Source organism: Chaetomium strumarium (assembly GCF_033439665.1).
Source record: "Chaetomium strumarium strain CBS 333.67 chromosome Unknown B0T15scaffold_4, whole genome shotgun sequence".
Lineage (NCBI taxonomy): Eukaryota > Fungi > Ascomycota > Sordariomycetes > Sordariales > Chaetomiaceae > Chaetomium > Chaetomium strumarium.
Genome location: NW_026944432.1, coordinates 824,390 through 842,324, shown reverse-complemented (window position 1 = coordinate 842,324; position 17,935 = coordinate 824,390). Strand labels below are relative to the sequence as shown.

The 17,935-nt window shown below is 57.4% G+C and overlaps 7 protein-coding genes across 7 annotated transcripts; 4 read left to right on the top strand and 3 right to left on the bottom strand.

Annotated features, from left to right (window-relative positions):
* Positions 1-71: 71 nt before the first annotated feature.
* Positions 72-1,718, bottom strand: B0T15DRAFT_531747 (Six-hairpin glycosidase-like protein). Its single transcript, XM_062869274.1, has 2 exons — positions 1,413-1,718; positions 72-1,356 (listed from the first exon to the last, which is right to left on the bottom strand). Exons 1-2 carry the CDS (start codon positions 1,671-1,673, stop codon positions 100-102), a joined length of 1,518 nt encoding a protein of 505 aa, XP_062721034.1. The 5' UTR covers positions 1,674-1,718; the 3' UTR covers positions 72-99.
* Positions 1,719-2,094: 376 nt separating this feature from the next.
* On the top strand, positions 2,095-3,826 carry B0T15DRAFT_396905 (general substrate transporter; the record flags this gene model as incomplete). Its single annotated transcript, XM_062864864.1, has 3 exons — positions 2,095-2,400; positions 2,486-3,279; positions 3,373-3,826. 3 exons carry the CDS (start codon positions 2,095-2,097, stop codon positions 3,824-3,826), a joined length of 1,554 nt encoding a protein of 517 aa, XP_062721033.1.
* Positions 3,827-4,141: 315 nt separating this feature from the next.
* B0T15DRAFT_555238 (ADC synthase) lies at positions 4,142-6,225 on the bottom strand (the record flags this gene model as incomplete). The annotated part of the gene is made up of 3 exons (XM_062870386.1): positions 4,142-5,847; positions 5,909-6,015; positions 6,059-6,225. 3 exons carry the CDS (start codon positions 6,223-6,225, stop codon positions 4,331-4,333), a joined length of 1,791 nt encoding a protein of 596 aa, XP_062721032.1. The 3' UTR covers positions 4,142-4,330.
* A 756-nt stretch (positions 6,226-6,981) lies between these two features.
* On the bottom strand, positions 6,982-8,124 carry B0T15DRAFT_531743 (uncharacterized protein). Its single transcript, XM_062869273.1, has one exon. It carries the CDS (start codon positions 7,638-7,640, stop codon positions 7,032-7,034), a length of 609 nt encoding a protein of 202 aa, XP_062721031.1. The 5' UTR covers positions 7,641-8,124; the 3' UTR covers positions 6,982-7,031.
* Positions 8,125-8,979: 855 nt separating this feature from the next.
* On the top strand, positions 8,980-9,681 carry B0T15DRAFT_531742 (uncharacterized protein). The gene is made up of 2 exons (XM_062869272.1): positions 8,980-9,133; positions 9,208-9,681. The coding sequence occupies exons 1-2, from the start codon at positions 9,042-9,044 to the stop codon at positions 9,422-9,424; spliced, it is 309 nt and encodes a 102-aa protein (XP_062721030.1). The 5' UTR covers positions 8,980-9,041; the 3' UTR covers positions 9,425-9,681.
* Positions 9,682-11,201: 1,520 nt separating this feature from the next.
* B0T15DRAFT_555233 (pectate lyase-domain-containing protein) lies at positions 11,202-12,461 on the top strand (the record flags this gene model as incomplete). Its single annotated transcript, XM_062870385.1, has 4 exons — positions 11,202-11,661; positions 11,733-11,812; positions 11,867-11,961; positions 12,039-12,461. 4 exons carry the CDS (start codon positions 11,202-11,204, stop codon positions 12,433-12,435), a joined length of 1,032 nt encoding a protein of 343 aa, XP_062721029.1. The 3' UTR covers positions 12,436-12,461.
* A 3,084-nt stretch (positions 12,462-15,545) lies between these two features.
* On the top strand, positions 15,546-17,757 carry B0T15DRAFT_555219 (general substrate transporter). Its single transcript, XM_062870384.1, has 7 exons — positions 15,546-15,808; positions 15,894-16,215; positions 16,277-16,316; positions 16,419-17,142; positions 17,248-17,377; positions 17,450-17,516; positions 17,584-17,757. The coding sequence occupies exons 1-7, from the start codon at positions 15,729-15,731 to the stop codon at positions 17,706-17,708; spliced, it is 1,488 nt and encodes a 495-aa protein (XP_062721028.1). The 5' UTR covers positions 15,546-15,728; the 3' UTR covers positions 17,709-17,757.
* The last annotated feature ends 178 nt before the right edge of the window (positions 17,758-17,935 follow it).

Here is a 17,935-nt window from a genome sequence, read left to right as displayed (position 1 = left end):
ACGGTGTAGGGGTTCAGGGACGTGTCATGACGGTTGAACAGCAACGTACCGGACATGGACTCTACAAGGCATTACCTATCTAATCTACCATATGTCCCTCTAAATATACCTCCTGGCAAACTCGACCAGCGCCATGATAGCCATGGCCTGGCCATACGGCATACTCGTAACGGGAATGTCCTTATAATGCTGCAGATCGCGGCCCATGCCCGTGCCGAACGAGGTATTCAGCAGCTCCCCCTCGGCACTGACATTCGCCAGCACGCCCCTCACCGCCCGGACCGCCATCTCCTCAAACTCTCCGCCCACATACTTCTTCCTCTGGCCCTTCAGCGCGCCGTACGCAAACCCGGCCGTGGCGCTCGCCTCCGGGTACGACCCTTCCGACTCGGGCACGTCCAACAGCGTGCGCCACAGGCCCGTCTCGGCAATCTGCAGCGGCCTCAACGCCTCGCACTGCGCCTGCAGCGTGCTGCGCAGCACCTGCTCAAACGCCACATCCCTCACCCCGGCTTCACTCAACAACTCCAAAAACTCCGGAATCGCAATCGTCAGCCAACTATTCCCCCGCGCCCACCGCGCCTCAGCAAAGTTATGGCCCCCCGGCCCGGTCTCGTTGAACTCCCACCCGTGGAAGAACAGCCCCGTCTTCGCATCAAACAGGTACTGGATATGCAGCAGGAACTGGCGCTTGGCCTCGTCGACGTAGTGCGGCCTGCCCAGCACCAGCCCGATCTTGGCCAGCGGCAGCACCGTCATCATGAGCGTGTCGTCCCACAGCTGCTGCCGGTTCTCTTCCAGATAGGTGATGTGCTGCATGCCACCGTGCTTGGTGCGCACGAGGTCGTGGTACGCCCACTCGGCCCAGCCGTCCAGCCAGGGGAGGTAGCGCTTGTTGCCCGTGTGCTCGTACACGCAGGCGAGGGTCAGGAAGACGGACATGGTGTTGATGTTCTTGGTGGTGCCGCCCGCGGCGAAGCGGTCGCGGAACCAGGCCTCGATGATTCCTAGGTGGCGGGGGGACTGGGTCAGGCAGTAGTACTGCCAGATGCCGTACAGGCCGATGCCGTGCGTCCATTCCCAGTCGTGCCAGCCCTTGGTGTCGATCACGCGGCCGTCCGGGAGGGTCAGCAGGAACTCGCCTGTGCTGTCGCGGATGTTGACGAGGGCCGAGATGAGGAGCTCGATCTTGGCGTGGATGTCGGCGGAGGCGATGCCCGCGTGGGAGGTGGGCATTTTGGATGTTTTTTTCTTTTTTTCTTTTTGTGGGAGTCTTTCCAGGGCCAAGGGCCGATTGATACGCAGTTCTTCTCGCTCAAGTCGTTTTTTTCCCTTGCTCTGCGATCCTGTACTTTCCTAGAGCCAAAATTCGGTAGGACGGATAGCTCCGCGGTCCTGCCCTGGTGTGTTACCGCACTCTTTAAGAAGTCATCCCCGGTTCTCGGGTCGTGCTTGGTGGAGAAATATCCCCTTGTCAACCAACCAGACACCCTGAAGTCAGGGGGTGGATTTTTGGAGGAGGAGGAGAGAGCTCGGGGTCGATTGCGCCGAGGAGTGCACCTGTGCCTCGGAGGAAGACACGGCGAGCTCGAGAGGGGAAACCATGGATCAGAGCCTGTAGAGTCGGCCAGTGGATCGGGGCCCCACACCCTCTCGTCCGTAAACCGCACCATCAAATGGCTCTGAGCAAGCGAGCGGACACGGTCCCTTTTACTAAGGTATGTACAACAGTGAAAAGACGTTGCGGTGAAGCTCGGGGTAGACAAGGGCGAGCAAACCGAGCTCTGGGGCCCCGGTTTGTGGGCGCGCGGCCAGTGGGGCCACAGATCCTGGATCCTGGGGAAGGTTTCTCCCCCACGGGGAAGTCTGGGGTATGGGGGAGGCCTTATTATAGACAAACGTTGACCTTTTATCCGTACACGCGAGTTTTTATCTTCCTTTGCATCCTTTACCTGGGGTTTTCCGCCACCTTTTCCGCCTCTCCTCGCCGTAGGGCTGGCTCTGTTCTTCGTTGTATCGGCAAGGCATTTTTTCTACTACTACTAGTACTAGTAGTACTAATTCTACGACCTCTAATAGTCCCCACAAAGCACCATGGCCGACAGCAAGGTCAATCCGGAGCGGGATGGCGACATCGTCGAGGCCGAGCGGGCGCAGTCGCCAGAACTGCAGAAGTCGGGCCAGAACCTCAGCAGGATGGACAAGGAGCTGGCACAGTACGTGTCGGACGCGGCCATCGAGATCTCGGACGAGGAGAACACGCGGCTGCGGCGGCTCATCGACAAGCGCGTGCTTCTCATCATGATCGCCACCTACTTCTTGCAGGCCATCGACAAGGGCACCATGAGCTTTGCATCCATCATGGGCATCGTCGAGGACACGGGGCTCGAGGGGCCGGATGTAAGTTCACTTGGTCCATGCCACTTTTCACTCTCTACCGACTACCATGGTACTATTAGCAGTACTAGTACTGATCCCCTTGCAGTACTCGTGGCTCACAACCTGCATCTACATCACCATCCTGGTGGTCGAGTACCCGCAGAACTACATCATCGCGCGCGTGCCCATCGCCAAGTACCTGTCCTTCTCCATCGTGGCGTGGGGCGCGGTGCTGGCCTGCACGGCGGCCTGCCACAACTTCACGGGGTTGCTCGTCGTGCGCACGCTGCTGGGCCTGTTCGAGTCGGTGTGCCAGCCAGCCTTCGTGGTGCTGTCCTCGACGTGGTACAAGCGTGAGGAGCAGGCGGCGCGCGTGACCTACTGGTACATGATGAACGGCGCGCAGCAGATGGTCGGCGGCCTGCTGGCCTACTGCTTCTCGCTGATCACCACGGGCCCGCTCAAGAGCTGGCAGTGGCTGTTCATGGCCTATGGCATCATCTCGGTCGTCTACGGCGTCTTCGTCGGCTGGTGGATGCCCGATTCGCCTATGCGCGCCAAGTGCTTCTCCGAGGAGGACAAGCACCTCATGGTCGAGCGCGTGCGCTCCAACCAGACCGGCATCCAGAACCGCACCTTCAAGCGGGAGCAGATGTGGGAGGGCCTGCTGGACCCCCAGGCCTGGGGCTACGCGCTGATCCAGCTGTGCACCACGCTGCCGACCAGCGGCCTCGGCAGCTTCCAGGGCATCATCATCAAGAGCTTCGGCTTCACCACTCTGCAGACCCAGCTGCTGGCCATGGTGCTGGGCGCCTACATCATCATCGTGCTGCTGAGCTCGTCGTGGCTGGTCAAGAAGACGCAGCAGAACCTGCTGGTCATGCTGGGCTTCTGCATTCCGTGAGTCTTTGTCTTTGTCGTGTTTCTTTTTTATTCCTCTTTTTCTTTTCCCTTTATATTTTTAAACTAACACGTAAACCCCCACACTCACAGCTCCTTCATCGGCACAATCTGCCTCATGACCGTGCCCCTCGACACCAAGTCCCAGAAGATCGGCCTGGTCATCTGCTACTACATCACGCTCTCCTTCTGGTCGGCCCAGACGCTGGCTCTGTCCATGGTCTCGCGCAACATCGCGGGGCAGACCAAGAAGAGCGTGGTGGTGGCGCTCAACTTCATCGTCTGGTCGGCCGGCAATGCCATCGGGCCGCAGGTGTTCCTGTCGTACGACAAGCCGCGCTACTTCATCGCCTTCGCCACCCACCTGGGCTGCTACAGCCTGCTGGTGATTGTGATCATCGCGCTGCGGTTCTACCTCGTGGCGCAGAACAGGAAGCGCGACGCGCTGGCCGCCGCCGGCGTCAGCGAGGCCAGGGACGAGAGGATGGTGCATGCTTTTGAGGACTTGACGGATAAGGAGAACCCGAACTTCCGCTATGTTTATTAAATAAGGGTTAAAGGGGTGGGAAGGCCGAGGCAGGACCTGGGATGGCATTTTATGAATCGGTAGTACTGGTAGCTTGTTTGGTGCAACGCTTGAGAAGCTGAGTATTCGCTGGATATGTTGGTATAGCATGCCTAGGCCTGTGGCATGTGTCCAAATTGTGCCCGTACGATTTTGAGGTCCCTGGCTTGGGTAGTGAAGTCTACCTGCAGGCCATCCTACGTTTTGTGGCCCACCATTCCATTACAACTACTAGTACTTAGCACCTCCAAAGACACGAGCGACTGAACAACACAAATTGACAGGTCTCTAAATCCATAGAAGGGTGCAATATCAAAGACCAAGACGCCAGCCCCTGCTGTGACAATCGTGCTAGCATGGCAGCAGCTCAGGTTACTTCAAGCTCAGTCGACTTGCCTATCACTAGATACATCGAACTTGTCTCTGCTATCTAGCCCCAATGACAACTCTCCCCTCTTTGCTTTTCCAACAGCTTCTTGCAAGGCCCTACGCCCCAGCGCTCATGGTCTGCAGGCGATAGAACTCGTCCCCCTTGCGCCTCTCCTCGTCAATGATCTCCTGCACCGACTTGCCCTCGGCGCCTTCGCCATAGTGCCTCTCGGCCAGCTCGATGCACCGCAGGTTCGCGGCGAGCTTGTTCATCGTCTCCATCCACTCCTCCGTCTTCTCACTATCAAACACGATGCCCCCGCCCGCCTGGAGATACGCCACGCCGTCCTTGACCAGCATCGTCCGGATCGCGATGCACGTGTCCATCTGGCCCTCGTCCAGCACCACCTCCACTTCCTCCCCATCCCCTCCTGCATTCGCCCCGTTGGTGTTGTTCTCCACCCGCACCACGTCATACGCAAACCAGCCCGCCGCGCCGGCGTAGATGCCGCGCTTCTCCTGCTCCAGGTCGTAGATCAGCTCCATGGCGCGGATCTTGGGCGCACCCGAGACCGTGCCGGCGGGGAAGATGCTGCGCATGGCGTCCCAGCGGGTGCACTCGGGCCGCAGCAGGCCCGACACCTCGCTCGTGAGGTGCTGCACGTGGCTGAACCTGTCGATGCGCATCAGCCGGTCGACTTTCACGGTCGACGGGTGGCACACGCGGTTGACGTCGTTGCGCGCCAGGTCGACCAGCATGACGTGCTCGGCCCGGTCCTTGGTGCTGGCGTGCAGCTCGGCCGCCAGCGCGTCGTCCTCGGCCGGGTTGGCGCCCCGCCGGATCGTGCCCGCGATCGCGTGGTTGACGATGCGCGGCCGGTGCCGCGAGCGCGCTTGCTCCGGAGCTGAGGCGTAGCGGAAGCGCGCGTCGACGGGGAGCGGCGCGTAGCCGTCCGTCTTCATCAGGCACTCGGGCGAGGCGCCCACGATGTGGAAGTCGGCGCAGGACAGGAAGAAGAGGTACGGGGAAGGGTTGAGCGTGCGCAGCGTGCGGTAGATGTTGAAGGGGTGCAGCGAGGTGCTGCGCGAGAAGCGCTGCGACGGCACCGCTTGGATGATGTCGCCCTTGACGATGTGCGATTTGAGGCTGGTGACGAACGACTCGTAGCCGTGTCGCCCGACGTTGGAAGCGTACTGCTGCGAGGAGACGGGGTTGGCCGGGTTCTTGGGCGGCAGCGGCGTTTCCGGCTGCTGGATACGGTCGAGCGTCGAGCGGATGGTGGCGTAGGCGTCGTCGTAAGCTGCTTGGAAGTCGTCCGCGGGGCTCTGCGGGAGCCTCATGTGAGTGATGATGGTGAGGGCCTGGAAGAAGTGGTCGAAGGCCACGATGGTGTCGAAGATCATGAACAGGGCCTCGGGGATGTGCAGGTTGTCCTTGAGCGGGCGGGCCGTCTTGGGCTCAAAGTACTTGATGCAGTCGTACGAGATGTAGCCGACCGCGCCGCCCGTCAGGCTGGGCAGCTTGAGCGACGGGACGCTGAGCACGCGGTCCTGGCCGAGCTGGGCTTCCAGGGCGCGCAGCGGATCCCCGACATCATCGTAGCCGGGACCGGTAGCAAGCACCTTCCTGGGATCTGGTGACGACGTGACGTTAGATGAGGCAACCACACTATACTTGGCTGAAGCCCCACATACTAGCTCCGATAAAGCTGTACCGCCCGATTGTCTCCGTGCTTCCCGTCGCACTCTCTAACAGGAACGAGTAGTCGGCCGTGGCGCTGGGGAGAATGATCAGCAATTGACTTCCAGGTAGTCTCAAAGTGAGCAAACAGAGCGCTCACGCACCCATTCGACAGCTTCAGATAGATGGCCGACGGCGTCAACAGGTCGGAGGGCACTGTGATACACACGGGCAGCAGTGTTGGCCGGGGTGTGGCCTTGCCAGTCTGCTCAAAGAGCCGGTGGGCCTCGGCAGCCGTCGGCCGGACATCGAGTTTGCCCTGCGAAGCCATTGGCGGCTGTACAATGCTGGGATTTGGACGACAGGTCTACCTAGTCAACCGTGAGGACCAATTGTGTTGGCAGGTGCAAAGCTACTTGAGTCGGTTGCTGGGGACCTTGGGCAAAACAAAGGATCTGGCCAGTTTGTGAGATTTCTGCTCGCTCGCTCAATCTTCCTGTCGCCGACTTCGGGTGAGTCATGCAGGTGGGGTTTGAAGCATCACAACTGTGTTCCCTAACCCTGGTGGGGAAACCTTCATACGCGACCCAGAGATTTATCCTTTGCTTTTCAAAGCTCGGAATGATGGATGGATAATAAATGTCTTGGGATATGCTGAGTCTGGGAGTCTGCATCTTAAGTTGTTTCGGAATATTTAGCAGTATTGTATGCATTGTCGCGGCAATTCGCTGATCAGATGTTTCAACAGACTGCGGATTCTTAGAGTGGCTATAGTCTTCGAGATATTCGAATCTCATGTTGGGCCGGGTGCTCTGTTAAATTACCCCTTGAGTGTCCGGACTCATTGATGTTGCTCAGTCATAGTAATCGATCTTCACTTATTTAGAGCAACCCCATTCATCGGCGGAATTCAATGTTGCTTCCGCTGTGTAGAACAAATCATTACCCAGCACCAAAAGAGATATCCGCCAGTGGTATCAAAGACATGACAAGAAAGAGACCGCCACAGAACTCCCGTCTCGTATATAAACTCTCCCAGCACCCTTTCCCCCGACGTTCCAAACCCCCAACTCCCATCCCGGCGCCCCACCAACGACCATCACCAGGCTCCCCCGCACCCACTCACCACCTCCCCCATCAATACCTCGACCGACTACGACTCCTCCCCTCCCTCACCGACCCTCCACCATAATAATACCTATCATCCCTAACCACAACAGGCGCAACCTCCCTCACCGGCACCGCCTCCCGGACGACACTGACCCTCCTCGACCGACTCCTGCTCCCATGACCCCCACCACCATGACTGTGACTCCTGCTGCCGTACCGATAGCTCTCGCGGCGCGAATGCCTGCTCCTGCCCCGAGGCCGCGGTGGCGGCGGGTACCCTTCGTCGCGCACGCTCCCGTACCACGGGCGGCCCGGCTCGGCCGGGTCGTTGGGCGGCGCGCCCAGGTTGGTGCAGCTGCGGATGATCCAGACCAGGATCAGGAACCCGGCGATGGAGCCAATCACGATGCCCGCGATGGCGCCGCCCGAGAGGTCGTTGGCGTCGTCCGGGTCGTTGCTCGTGTTGTCCGAGCCCGTGGTGGTGGTGGTGCTACCGCCGCCCGTGACTACGGTGACGGTCGCGCCTGGTGTGGTGGTTGTTTGGCGTTGGAAGAGGAGGTGTGGGAGGGTTCGGGTCGGGTGCAGGTTTGCTGCGGCCGCGGCGAGCAGGTCGTTGAGGGGTGGGAAGGGCGCCATGATTTTGTTTTCCGAGAAGATCTGGATGGGTTCAGGGGCTACCCCCTTCGGAGTGTGGGAAGGAGTTTTGAGATGGAGCTCGGCAAGAAGTTTTGAGACGGCTGCGAGAGCTCATCAATGGGGTTCGCTGATCACCTTTTTGGTTTATACATGTTTCTGGTTGTGCAGCAGACTGGGAAGCTGGGCATCGCAGTGATGTAATCGTGCATGAGGCTAGTGTGCGGTTTGGATGCAACGGTGGCTGGATTGGAAAACCAGGTCCGTACCCGGGTGCCGGCAAACAACTTTGAAGCCCTGCTTGGGCGGGGACATTTCGCTGGTTGCAAAAGCACAGCCTGTGACAGTTCATAAAGCGGTCCTTTGAGTAGGAACTCAAGCTGTCGTACCTCCATACTGATTCAATTCAAGCGTAGTAGCAGAAGTCATTTTCATTTCGGTTGGTCAAATGCTCGACTCTTGATAAATAGATTCCATCGGTGCCGGTGACGTCATTACCAGCCTCCGGTAACTGTGTTTGTATGTATGTATTGCGTGTACTATACATACACAACTTCAATACATTCAGACAGTTCTCCGTACTCTCGTACGGATGATATTTCTGGTAAGAGTAAGGTACTATATCTTGTAATATTCTTATATGGTATTTCTATCTGACTATTGAAAGGGTTAGGTTATGGATGCTTCCTAACAGTGAGAATTATGAGTAAGAACTCTGTACCTTAGGTAAATGACGGTCCGTGATACTAAGAAATGCCCGATTCTCTGTACACTTCTGTCACTTACCAGTCTGGGGAAAAGTGGCCAGATGCAACATGACAAAGTGTCGCTTGGCTGCTTTATTACTTTGTGTCGCACATTGATTCCCGCAACAGGCAAGCCCATACCTACCAGGTAGTTCATATGATATGTGTTCCTTCTTTCGAGGCTCATGCTCCGATGTAGTGGGTTGGGATGAGCAGGTGAGTAATAATAACTGAAGTTGACATCATGATCTTACCGCAGGCACTTACCTGTACCATTAGGGACCTACTGGGTACCGAAACCGAAACCCTCAGATAGCATCGCGATGAATATGCCGCGGGACATACCAGACTCAGTATAACTATTTACTACAGTAGCAATAAGTGACACCTCTCAAAACACATAGCTGCCATGACTTTTGAGTCTTGATAGGCCTAGTATGACGAAAGCTCGGTGCGTGATTATAAGTCACCGTACCCTTATGGAGTCATGGAAAATGATGATGTAGCCGTCTGATGTGATGAGGTAAACACTTGGGCTTTCACCCCTCCCAAGTTCCAGGCCCGTTTGCCACTAATAATTTCTCGTCTTTCCCTCCCTTCTCCCGTCTTTCTCTAAAAATCGCTGGATCGTTTGAACAACCCCGAACATTCTCAATTCATGTTGGCCGCGTGCTGCTCAGCGTTGCAGAGAATTAATGCCGCGAGAATCTACAGACACGGCATCAAAATGGAGCCGATCCGCTGGGAAGAGTAAGCCTAACCTCAAGTATATCCGAATTTACAATACCGTCGCTCGGCTTCTAAGCTAACGACTTTCATTTTAGCATCGCCTCATCCGATATGTTTCGGTTTTCTGTAGGACCGGAGAGGCGCGAGTTCACTATGCACCGCGCCCTTGTGGCACATCTATCCCCCGTCCTCGCCGCACTGGTCAACAACACCAATTTCAAGGAGGCTCGTGGGGCCCATGCCGTCCTGGAGGAGGTTGATGAGCAGACGTTCACCCTTTTCGCCCAGTACGCTTATACCGTGGGACTATGACGCGGCGCCGAAGTCGACGACGGCCTTGTCCACGGTGCCCCCTTGCATGCCCAAAGAGAAAGAGGAAAACAGCGGCGGGGGGCAAACCAACACGAACAAGAAGGCGTGGGAAACATTTGAGCAGACCGTCAATGAGATCTGCCAGTCCGTCGCACCGCCGAAGTCTATCCCCGCCGCCGCAGGTGGCCAACAGGACGCCGCCGAGGGTCTACTCCGCCACGCGAAGGCGTACGTGTTCGCCCACTACTACGGAATCATGGATTTGATGGATCGCGCGCTGTCCAAACTTGGCCTGGCACTACGCGGATATCCACTCAGCGCGAAGGGAGTGGCAGAGCCTGACACGGCGAAAGAAGCGGCGGTGGAAGGTTTCATCGACCTGCTGCGATACTCCTACGACAATGCCACGGAGCGGCTCAGGTCACTTGTGATGCAGTACGCGGCCTTGGTGACGGAAGACCTGTTGAAGAGGAAAGGCTTCGTGGAACTGCTCGAAGCGCACGGCGAACTGTCCGCCGCCTTGATTGGGGGCCTGCTGGCGGAGCGGAGACATACACACGCCAACCCCCAACCGCTGAGCTGTGACTGGTCCGGGGCCTGGAAGGGCCAGGCGCACTGTCGACGATGTAAAACCGGGCGGCCTGTGATTTACTCATGTCCGATATGTTCAACAGGGAGGCTTTCTGGGGCGTATTCGTCGTACCCTTGGTATAATTACCTCCGTAGAGGCTAGGACTACGAAGTACAGTCGATTGTCATCCGATATGTACAATACACAGTACAGTATGTAGATTGTAGACAGGAGGTTTCGAGATTTAAGGGCAACAGTGGAGCCCCCGTCCACGTGTGTTTTGTTTCACCTTCAGTCGGCCTTCAGCCCACAACCATCTCGGGTATAGCTCTGCTTTGTAAGGGCCCGATCTACGAAACACTGGGTCGCCCGATTGGTGGCATTTTGGTCCCTGGACGATTCTCCGCCCACCACCAGACGACGCCGACAATCCCGCATCCTGATGCAGGCTCACACTACGACTTTTGGATCCGGGGTACACCTCCTACTCCGTGCATGGGCCAGGGAGCGTAAGGAGTGCGTAGGCGCCCCACGCCTCAAACTCCAAACTCAGCTAAAGATCTTGGCAGCGATGCCAGCTTGAGAATGACGGAAGACGGGAGGCCGCAGCCGTTGTGGCGGTCGGTTCGCCGTCGACATCCTTCCAGATCGATCAGATGGACCGAGTGACGGTATTGTTTCCACAAATTATAGGCTAAGGATGCCGGACGGAGAGGCCTTAATGGGAAACGGGCACGGGGTTCGTTGGGCGGCGCTAGTGCTTGTGATTCTCCCGCATGTCATGGTTTGAATCGACTGGAAGGTTCGGGGACGAAGCAGCTTTACTACTAGCATTTCGCTCATCGACCTCTCACTCCGCGGAGAGAGAGCTGGCTTTCGTCATCTTCTGTATCGTCTCGGTATGTAGATACTAGAAAAAGATATCGGACATGAGTAGTGGAGAAAAGGGGTAGGCGCAAGTGTTGGCCAAGCTCGCCTAGCTCCTGGACTCCCTAGCGGATTTCCCTGAGCAAACAACAATACGCGTAATACACCAAGATATAGAGAGGCATAGCGGGCTCTAGAGATTCGAGATATATAATAACGACCTGTATACACCTTGCGGGATCTCATCACCACACTGCATCGCCACGACCTGTCACCTCACTTCAGCATCCAGTCATCTTTCCCCCTGTACGGTCCGGTACCGAACAGCCCACAGCCACGATGCACCGCTACGCCCTCCTCGGCCTGCTGCCAGCGGCACTGGGCTGCCTGGACCCCAAGAACAACCCATGCGCCAGCTACATGAGCGCCAACCAGGCGACGGCCTCGGCCTTCTGCGCCACCTTCACGCAGAGCAAGGCGACGGCCTCGACAGGGCTTCCCGCGTGGGCGGCCAACTGCAGCAACAAGCCCAGCATGATCTCCAAGGAGTGCTCGTGCTATTTCACGGGCGGTGCGGCCGCGGGCCCCACGCAGACATCGACATCGACGGCCAAGACGACGGCGGCACAGCAGACGACGGCGAAGACAACGGCCACCGCCGCGCCCATCGTCACAGCCGCGCCCTCGGGTGTCACCACGAAGCTCCCCCAGAGCTCCGGGGCCGTGTCCAGCTCCAAGGCCATCACGCTCACCGCCGGCCAGGTGTTTGATGGCGGCATGAAGAACTATGACCGGTCACGTAAGCAGATATATCTCACTGACTCACACCGAAGGAGAAAAGAAAAAGTGGAAGGCTGACACGTGAAATAGCCGCGGTCTGCCAGGGTCAAACAGAGACGGGCGAGGCGGATGCCATGTTCGTCCTCGAGGACGGCGCGACTCTCCAGAATGTATGTCAGCGCAGCTTTCAAGCCGTTTTACACAAAGACTAACCAGGCGTGCAGGTTATCATCGGTCCCAACCAGGCCGAGGGCGTCCACTGCAAGGGCACTTGCACCCTGATCAACGTCTGGTGGGAGGATGTGTGCGAGGATGCGCTGTAAGATATTAACACCACTCACTTCCTTGGCCTCATCCCCTCGTCCATGACTAACCTTTCCTCCCGCCGATGTTCAGCACCCTCAAGCAGGAGAGCGGCACGTCCAACGTGATCGGCGGCGGCGCGTTCCACGCCGACGACAAGGTCGTGCAGTTCAACGGCTTCGGCACCGTCTCGATCACGGACTTCTACGCCAACGACTACGGCAAGCTGGTGCGCAGCTGCGGCAACTGCAAGAACAACGGCGGGGCGCGCCACGTGGTCCTCGACGGCGTCAAGGCCGTCGACGGCGGCGTGCTGTGCGGCATCAACACCAACTACGGCGACACGTGCACCGTCACCAACTCGTGCCAGGACGACGGCAAGAGCTGCGACCGCTTCGAGGGCAACAGCGACGGCGACGAGCCCCCCAAGATCGGCTCCGGCCCGGACGGCACCTACTGCAAGGTTACCGGGCTATCGACCACTTGTTAAATAAGATAGGTACTGCTACTACTGCCTGGGCATTCCGGGTTGCTTGTCCCGTGGCCGAGGCTGGAGACTCAAATGGGAGTGGTGAGCAGGAGATGGAAGAATTCTCGTACATAAATTGCTATATTTTAAACTGCACATACTTTGAGTACATATTACCAAAATACATACATGTATATCTTTGATCCATCAAATTATATGCTAGAAGTGAACTATGGGATCATCCACCGTCAAGCCTTCACCTCCGAACCCGGAAGCTGACTTGTGTTTTACCTTCTGCCTGCCCAGCCCAAAGCATGCGTGGTCTACGTTCAAGCACCCCCGGCACATCCCTCCTGACCAACCCCGAGCTCTCATACCGGTGGTTAATGATGAACCTGTCCTTGGATCTATAGACCGTGCCCTGCTATGCGTGTTTGCGCTGGGGACTTCACCTCTGACCGAAGTACCTCCGTACGGTGGGACAGAAAGAATCCCGCATGAAGTAGTTCTTGTAGCACCAACACATACCTCATCGATAATTACTAACTTTAAGACGCCTGGTAAACACGCAGATGAACAACCCGTAACTTACCTACTATTATTAGTCTAGACATTCGGAAACCCCGAGCAGCTCCCCGGAACGTATCGTCCCCTAGATACAATCCTCTGCATGTGCCACGATCGTCAGCTATTCCTGTCCTCCATTGACTGCATATATTTCCCACGTCCGCGAGGGGTGAATATCGGCACCACGCTCCGTACGGTTTCTCTGATTCGTCATCAAGAATCAAGAGGCCTCCATGTGCAACCATTGCAACCCCTCTCTCGTCGAACCGTGGTAGCTTTTTTCGCCATTTATTCTGACCGAGCCTTCATATTACCTCCCTATGGTTTCGGACCTGTGGGTGAATAAAACACGAGAGTATATAGATAGCTCTGAGCTATCCGGCTGTCGTCAAAAATCCTTCTCCACTCTCACCAGGGTAGCGGACCGACCAAGCATGTCTCCTCAGAAGAAACCGTGTTTCGTCTACGGTTAGGGCATCACCCCAGACCAACTATGCCTAGGGCATCTCGTGCTCAGGAAATACGCCCAGACTTTCCTGTAGTAATTTATATCGAGAATTTCTTGATTGGCTGCTAACTAGTAGCCCCAGCCCCAGGAGCTTCTTCGCCGAGCGTGTCCTCCGGAGAAAGGAGTCCGCCGAGGCTCTTTACAAGTGGTTAGCAGCCCTTCCACGGTGCCAGGGGTTGAAGGCAAAGGTCAGACCGCCCAAGATCTGACTTCCGACCGGGCTATATGCGCTCCAAGACGCCAAGGCGATCATCATCGACAAATCAAAGCTTGGCTTCGAGGCGGGTATATCCGCTGAGGTCATGGAAGCCGCGGCACGAGTTCCGGCGGGTCCTTCCCTTGGTCTGGCGCGCGAGTCCGGCAGCGACCTCGAAGTTCCCACCAAGGGGGAGCTTGTCTGGGCGGCGCAATATCAGCAGATCAAGGACCGCGACGCCATGGATGACATCCAAGCTGGCCAGGAGCTGCATTCCACACTCATAACGTTGTACAAAACGAGATTCTCCCAAGGCGTCTTCTACGGCAGCCATGTGAGACCAGGGTACGACCGTAGCCAGGACTACAGTCCTACTATCAGAGAGATTGCAACGGTCGAGCTCCAAGATGATGATGATGATGGTGGCGATGAGGATGACGACAACCGCCACGTGGTAACCGCTCCGGATGGTGTTTGCGAGGATGACGATCCCATAATCAGGGACTACTACTACTGCGACGAGGATATTCTTCTGGTGCTGAGCTTTGTGCCTTTCATTTGGCGTCGTGCGAACCCCTAGAGGACGCTAGCCGAGCGTGTACTGCAACCGGGCGCTTCATGGGCACAGAGGGCCTGGAGGATGCATACCGGAAAATATGTCGCCGGGGACAGCAATCCCTTCTACCGCTTTGTCTTCACGCTTGAGAGGGACGCGGAGGCTGAGGGGAAAAGGGAAGACGCCACAGATTAGTCCGATCGCCGATCTTGTTGTCTAAGGTACGTGGGGACGCGGGCATACCAGGGTTTATTAGCAACTACTAGTACTTCACTCTGCACTCTAGCAACAACGCCCTGAATGACCTCGCAGAAAGGACCACGACTAAAACGATGCCTTATCTGCTGTGGCGCTCTTCCTGTGCCTGGCAATAGGCCTAGGGGAGGACGGTGGTACCGCTTTTAGCATGGGCTAAGGAACTGTTTGGGGCAGTAGCTGCCAATGCTGGATCTCAAAGTCGTGCTGGTGGGCTGGTGATGTGCGGGCTGGAGGTGAGTGCTGTATGTATGTTGAGTGGGATGGGGTGGGAGGGTGAGGGTGAGGGTGAATGGCGAGCGGGCGCTCAGACCACAAAGGGGAGCGTATCCTGCTGATGGGTACTTATCCCTGACGGCGAGGTTAGGAAGAGGTAGGTAAGCAGGTAAGCAGGTAAGTACCTGGTGTTCGGTAAACGTCGAACGTAAGGGATAGAAAGCACAACCTACAATCGTACAATGGAATAGGAGGCATTGTACCACTATATCGGAAGCGGGGGCAAAGCACTAGTTTTCTTCTCGATGATACTGTCACACGAATTCCGCCTGCCAGTACCATTACTACTATATACGGAGAGTACCCTATGTGTAAAAGCAGTGACAAGGTAGCTCGACTCGCCCCTGACGATTCCTAACCATGCCCACCTGCAGCCCAGAACCCGAGTCATGCACGCAATATGCCCTCTGCCGGGGTGTCACCTCACCTAACGCTGACCCGAGCGCCTGGGACCGAGGGTAACGGCTGCCGTCCGGCTGGACACCTGCCATGCGCGCTCTCTCCCGGAGTCCCGAGCCCTTGGGATTCAGCCCCCTGCCTAGGGCGGGCCTTGGCAACAAATAGACAGGCAGTGACAGGCCAAAAGTCATTCCCCTGACCCCCTCGCCGGGCTAGCTCGCAGCTTCTCCGCACGTTAGCTCGGCTTGGCCTCGACGCCGTCCCCGCCCCCAGAAGTTCGGCAATTTTCTCCGCATTGCAGAGGCGGGCTGCAGCTGCTGCGGGTCGGTGTCTGGGAGTAAATAAAGAATGAAAGAAATCTCTGCCGATCCTCGGGGGGTGGTTGTATGTACTCTATTTGAGCCTCCCGTCATAAGTACTAGTAGGGGTGTCTTTCTTTCCTTTTGCTTGACTTCGACCTCGTTCGTCCTCCCCTCGCTGTTGTTCCCCTGACGCCGACGACACCTATTCGGATACGAACGCCCCTGACCATCGGGCCAAAGCAGCAGCCCCTCGCAATGGCGCGCCGTCCGCAGTGGCTGACCAAAACCTTCCTTGCCTCCCTCTTCCTCGGCATCGGAGGGTTCCTCTATGGCTTGTCAGTACATCCCTACTTACCTTACATAACCAATTCTTTCTTTAGTAGTACTATATTTTCTAACCCACCTTCGCCTGTCCTCCAGCGACTCGGGCATCATAACCCCCAGCCTCGCGCTAGGCTCGTTCAACGCCTACTTCAACCGGCCCAACGCGGCCCTCCGCGGCGCCATCGTGTCCATCTACCAGGCCGGCGCCTGGCTGGGCAGCGCCAGCGTCGGCGTGACCAGCGACCGGCTCGGGCGGCGCAAGGCCATCGCCTTCGGATGCGCCTGGGGCGTGCTGGGCGGCGCGCTGATGGCCGGCGCCGCGCACGTCGCCATGCTGATCCTGGGCCGGCTGTTTGTCGGGTATGCCGTCGGCACCATCACGGGCGTTGCGCCGGTGTTTGGGGCCGAGATTGCCAAGGTAGGGATGGGTTGGTTTAAGTTGTTGACGATGAGGTTTGCTGATAGAATATGTGTGATAGACGAATGAACGGGCGAGGATCACGGCAGTGAATCAGATGAGTGCGTTCTTCTTCTTCGTCTTCTTCTTCTTCGTCTTCTTCTTCTTGCCTACCTGTCAAGAAACCTTTGCCCGGCTAACAGTTTCTGCCCCCTGACAAACAGTGGTCGCCTGGGGATTCTTCATCGCGCTATGGACGGGCGTGGGCGAAGGGAAATGGCACAACGCCAACCAGTGGCGTCTCGGGTTTGCCATCCAGGCCATCCCCGCGCTGTTGCTCGGCGGCGGCGTGCTCTTCATCGGCGAGTCGCCGCGGTGGCTGTGTCTCAAGGGCCGGTACGAGGAAGCCGAGACGGCATTCCGCAACTGGCACTTCGACGGGTCCAACGACGCGTGGTGCCGGACCGAGTTCGCCATGATCCAGACGACCATCGCCGAGGAGGTGCAGGCGCAGCACCGGCTCGGCTGGCGCGACCTCGTGCGCACGCCGCCCTTCCGCAAGCGGCTCTTCGTCGGGTCGTTCGTGTGGGCGGCGGCCATGCTCTCGGGCATCAGCTTCGTGCAGTACTTCCAGACGGCCATCTACGCGACCCTGCAGTTCGACCAGGACCAGCAGCTGCTCGTCAGCGGCCTGTACGGCTGCGTCGCCCCCATCGCCTGCATCCTCTCGCTCTTCTTCGTCGACCGCATCGGCCGCAAGAAGATCCTGATCACCAGCTCCGGCCTGCTGTCGGTCTCGTACATGGTCATCACCATCCTTGCCGCGCTGTATCCCGCACGGCCCGGCCAGCCGACAAATGCCGCTGCTCAGAAGGCCCTGATTGCCTGCATCTTCTTAGTGTCGGCCAACTACTCGGCCCTGCTGGGCCCGATGACTTGGATCATTCCGTAAGCTGAGCCACTCTTTGTCTTTTTGATCACTTGAGATACTACTAGTAGTAGGAGAGTTGTCCCACCAGATTAGTGGCTGACGAAACTACCTAAACCTTACAGCCCCGAGGTCTTCACGACCGAGCTGCGCGCCAAAGCGAACGCCGTCGTCCAGGTCATCCACTACTCCATCAGCTTGGTCATCACGCAGTGCTCGCCGATTGCGCTGGAGAAGGTTGGCTGGAAATACTATGTGAGTTCCAACTTTCCAGCGAGCCTCCGTACGGTGTTTTGTTTGCCGCTCCGCTGACGCAGGACAACGCAGATCCTCTTCATCCTCACCAACGCCCTCTGCACGCTTGTCTTTGCGTTCGCCTACCCGGAAACAAGAGGTACGTTTGGAGTTGGTACTGTTTCTTGGATCCCCGTGACTATATTCTAATAACCCCACGTCTACAGGCAAATCGCTCGAGCAGATCGACGAAATCTTTGGCGACATCCAGAAGAAGCATGACGTCGAGTTCTTGCCAGGGAAACAGGTCGAGGAGAAGGGAGAGAGCGAGATCGTGGAGGCGGCGAGGTGATGCCCGCTGGACTAGTAGTCCGTAGACACATGGAGAAGGTAACATAGGTGTCTTATCTTTCTGCAGCCGCCCAGGAGCAAGAACTTTCGTTCCGCTGCTATTCTGACACAACCACCCTCCCGGTCCCTTCCCTTTCCAGCTCGGCCTCTGACTCCGCGTCGTCCCTATCCGTCCTTTTTCTTCTCTTGCCACTCCGCTCGTCCCCGCTGCTGCCATGTCCACCTCGT

Coding starts and splice junctions, on each gene's coding strand:
- B0T15DRAFT_531747 (XM_062869274.1), bottom strand. CDS start 1,673: ATGGTGCGGTTTACGGACGAGAGGGTGTGGGGCCCCGATCCACTGGCC. Junction 1,357..1,412: donor ATGACTTCTTAAAGAGTGCG/GTAACACACCAG, acceptor TTTTGGCTCTAG/GAAAGTACAGGATCGCAGAG.
- B0T15DRAFT_555219 (XM_062870384.1), top strand. CDS start 15,729: ATGGCGCGCCGTCCGCAGTGGCTGACCAAAACCTTCCTTGCCTCCCTC. Junction 15,809..15,893: donor GGAGGGTTCCTCTATGGCTT/GTCAGTACATCC, acceptor CCTGTCCTCCAG/CGACTCGGGCATCATAACCC. Junction 17,517..17,583: donor CGCCTACCCGGAAACAAGAG/GTACGTTTGGAG, acceptor CCACGTCTACAG/GCAAATCGCTCGAGCAGATC.
- B0T15DRAFT_531743 (XM_062869273.1), bottom strand. CDS start 7,640: ATGGCGCCCTTCCCACCCCTCAACGACCTGCTCGCCGCGGCCGCAGCA.
- B0T15DRAFT_531742 (XM_062869272.1), top strand. CDS start 9,042: ATGTTGGCCGCGTGCTGCTCAGCGTTGCAGAGAATTAATGCCGCGAGA. Junction 9,134..9,207: donor GAGCCGATCCGCTGGGAAGA/GTAAGCCTAACC, acceptor CTTTCATTTTAG/CATCGCCTCATCCGATATGT.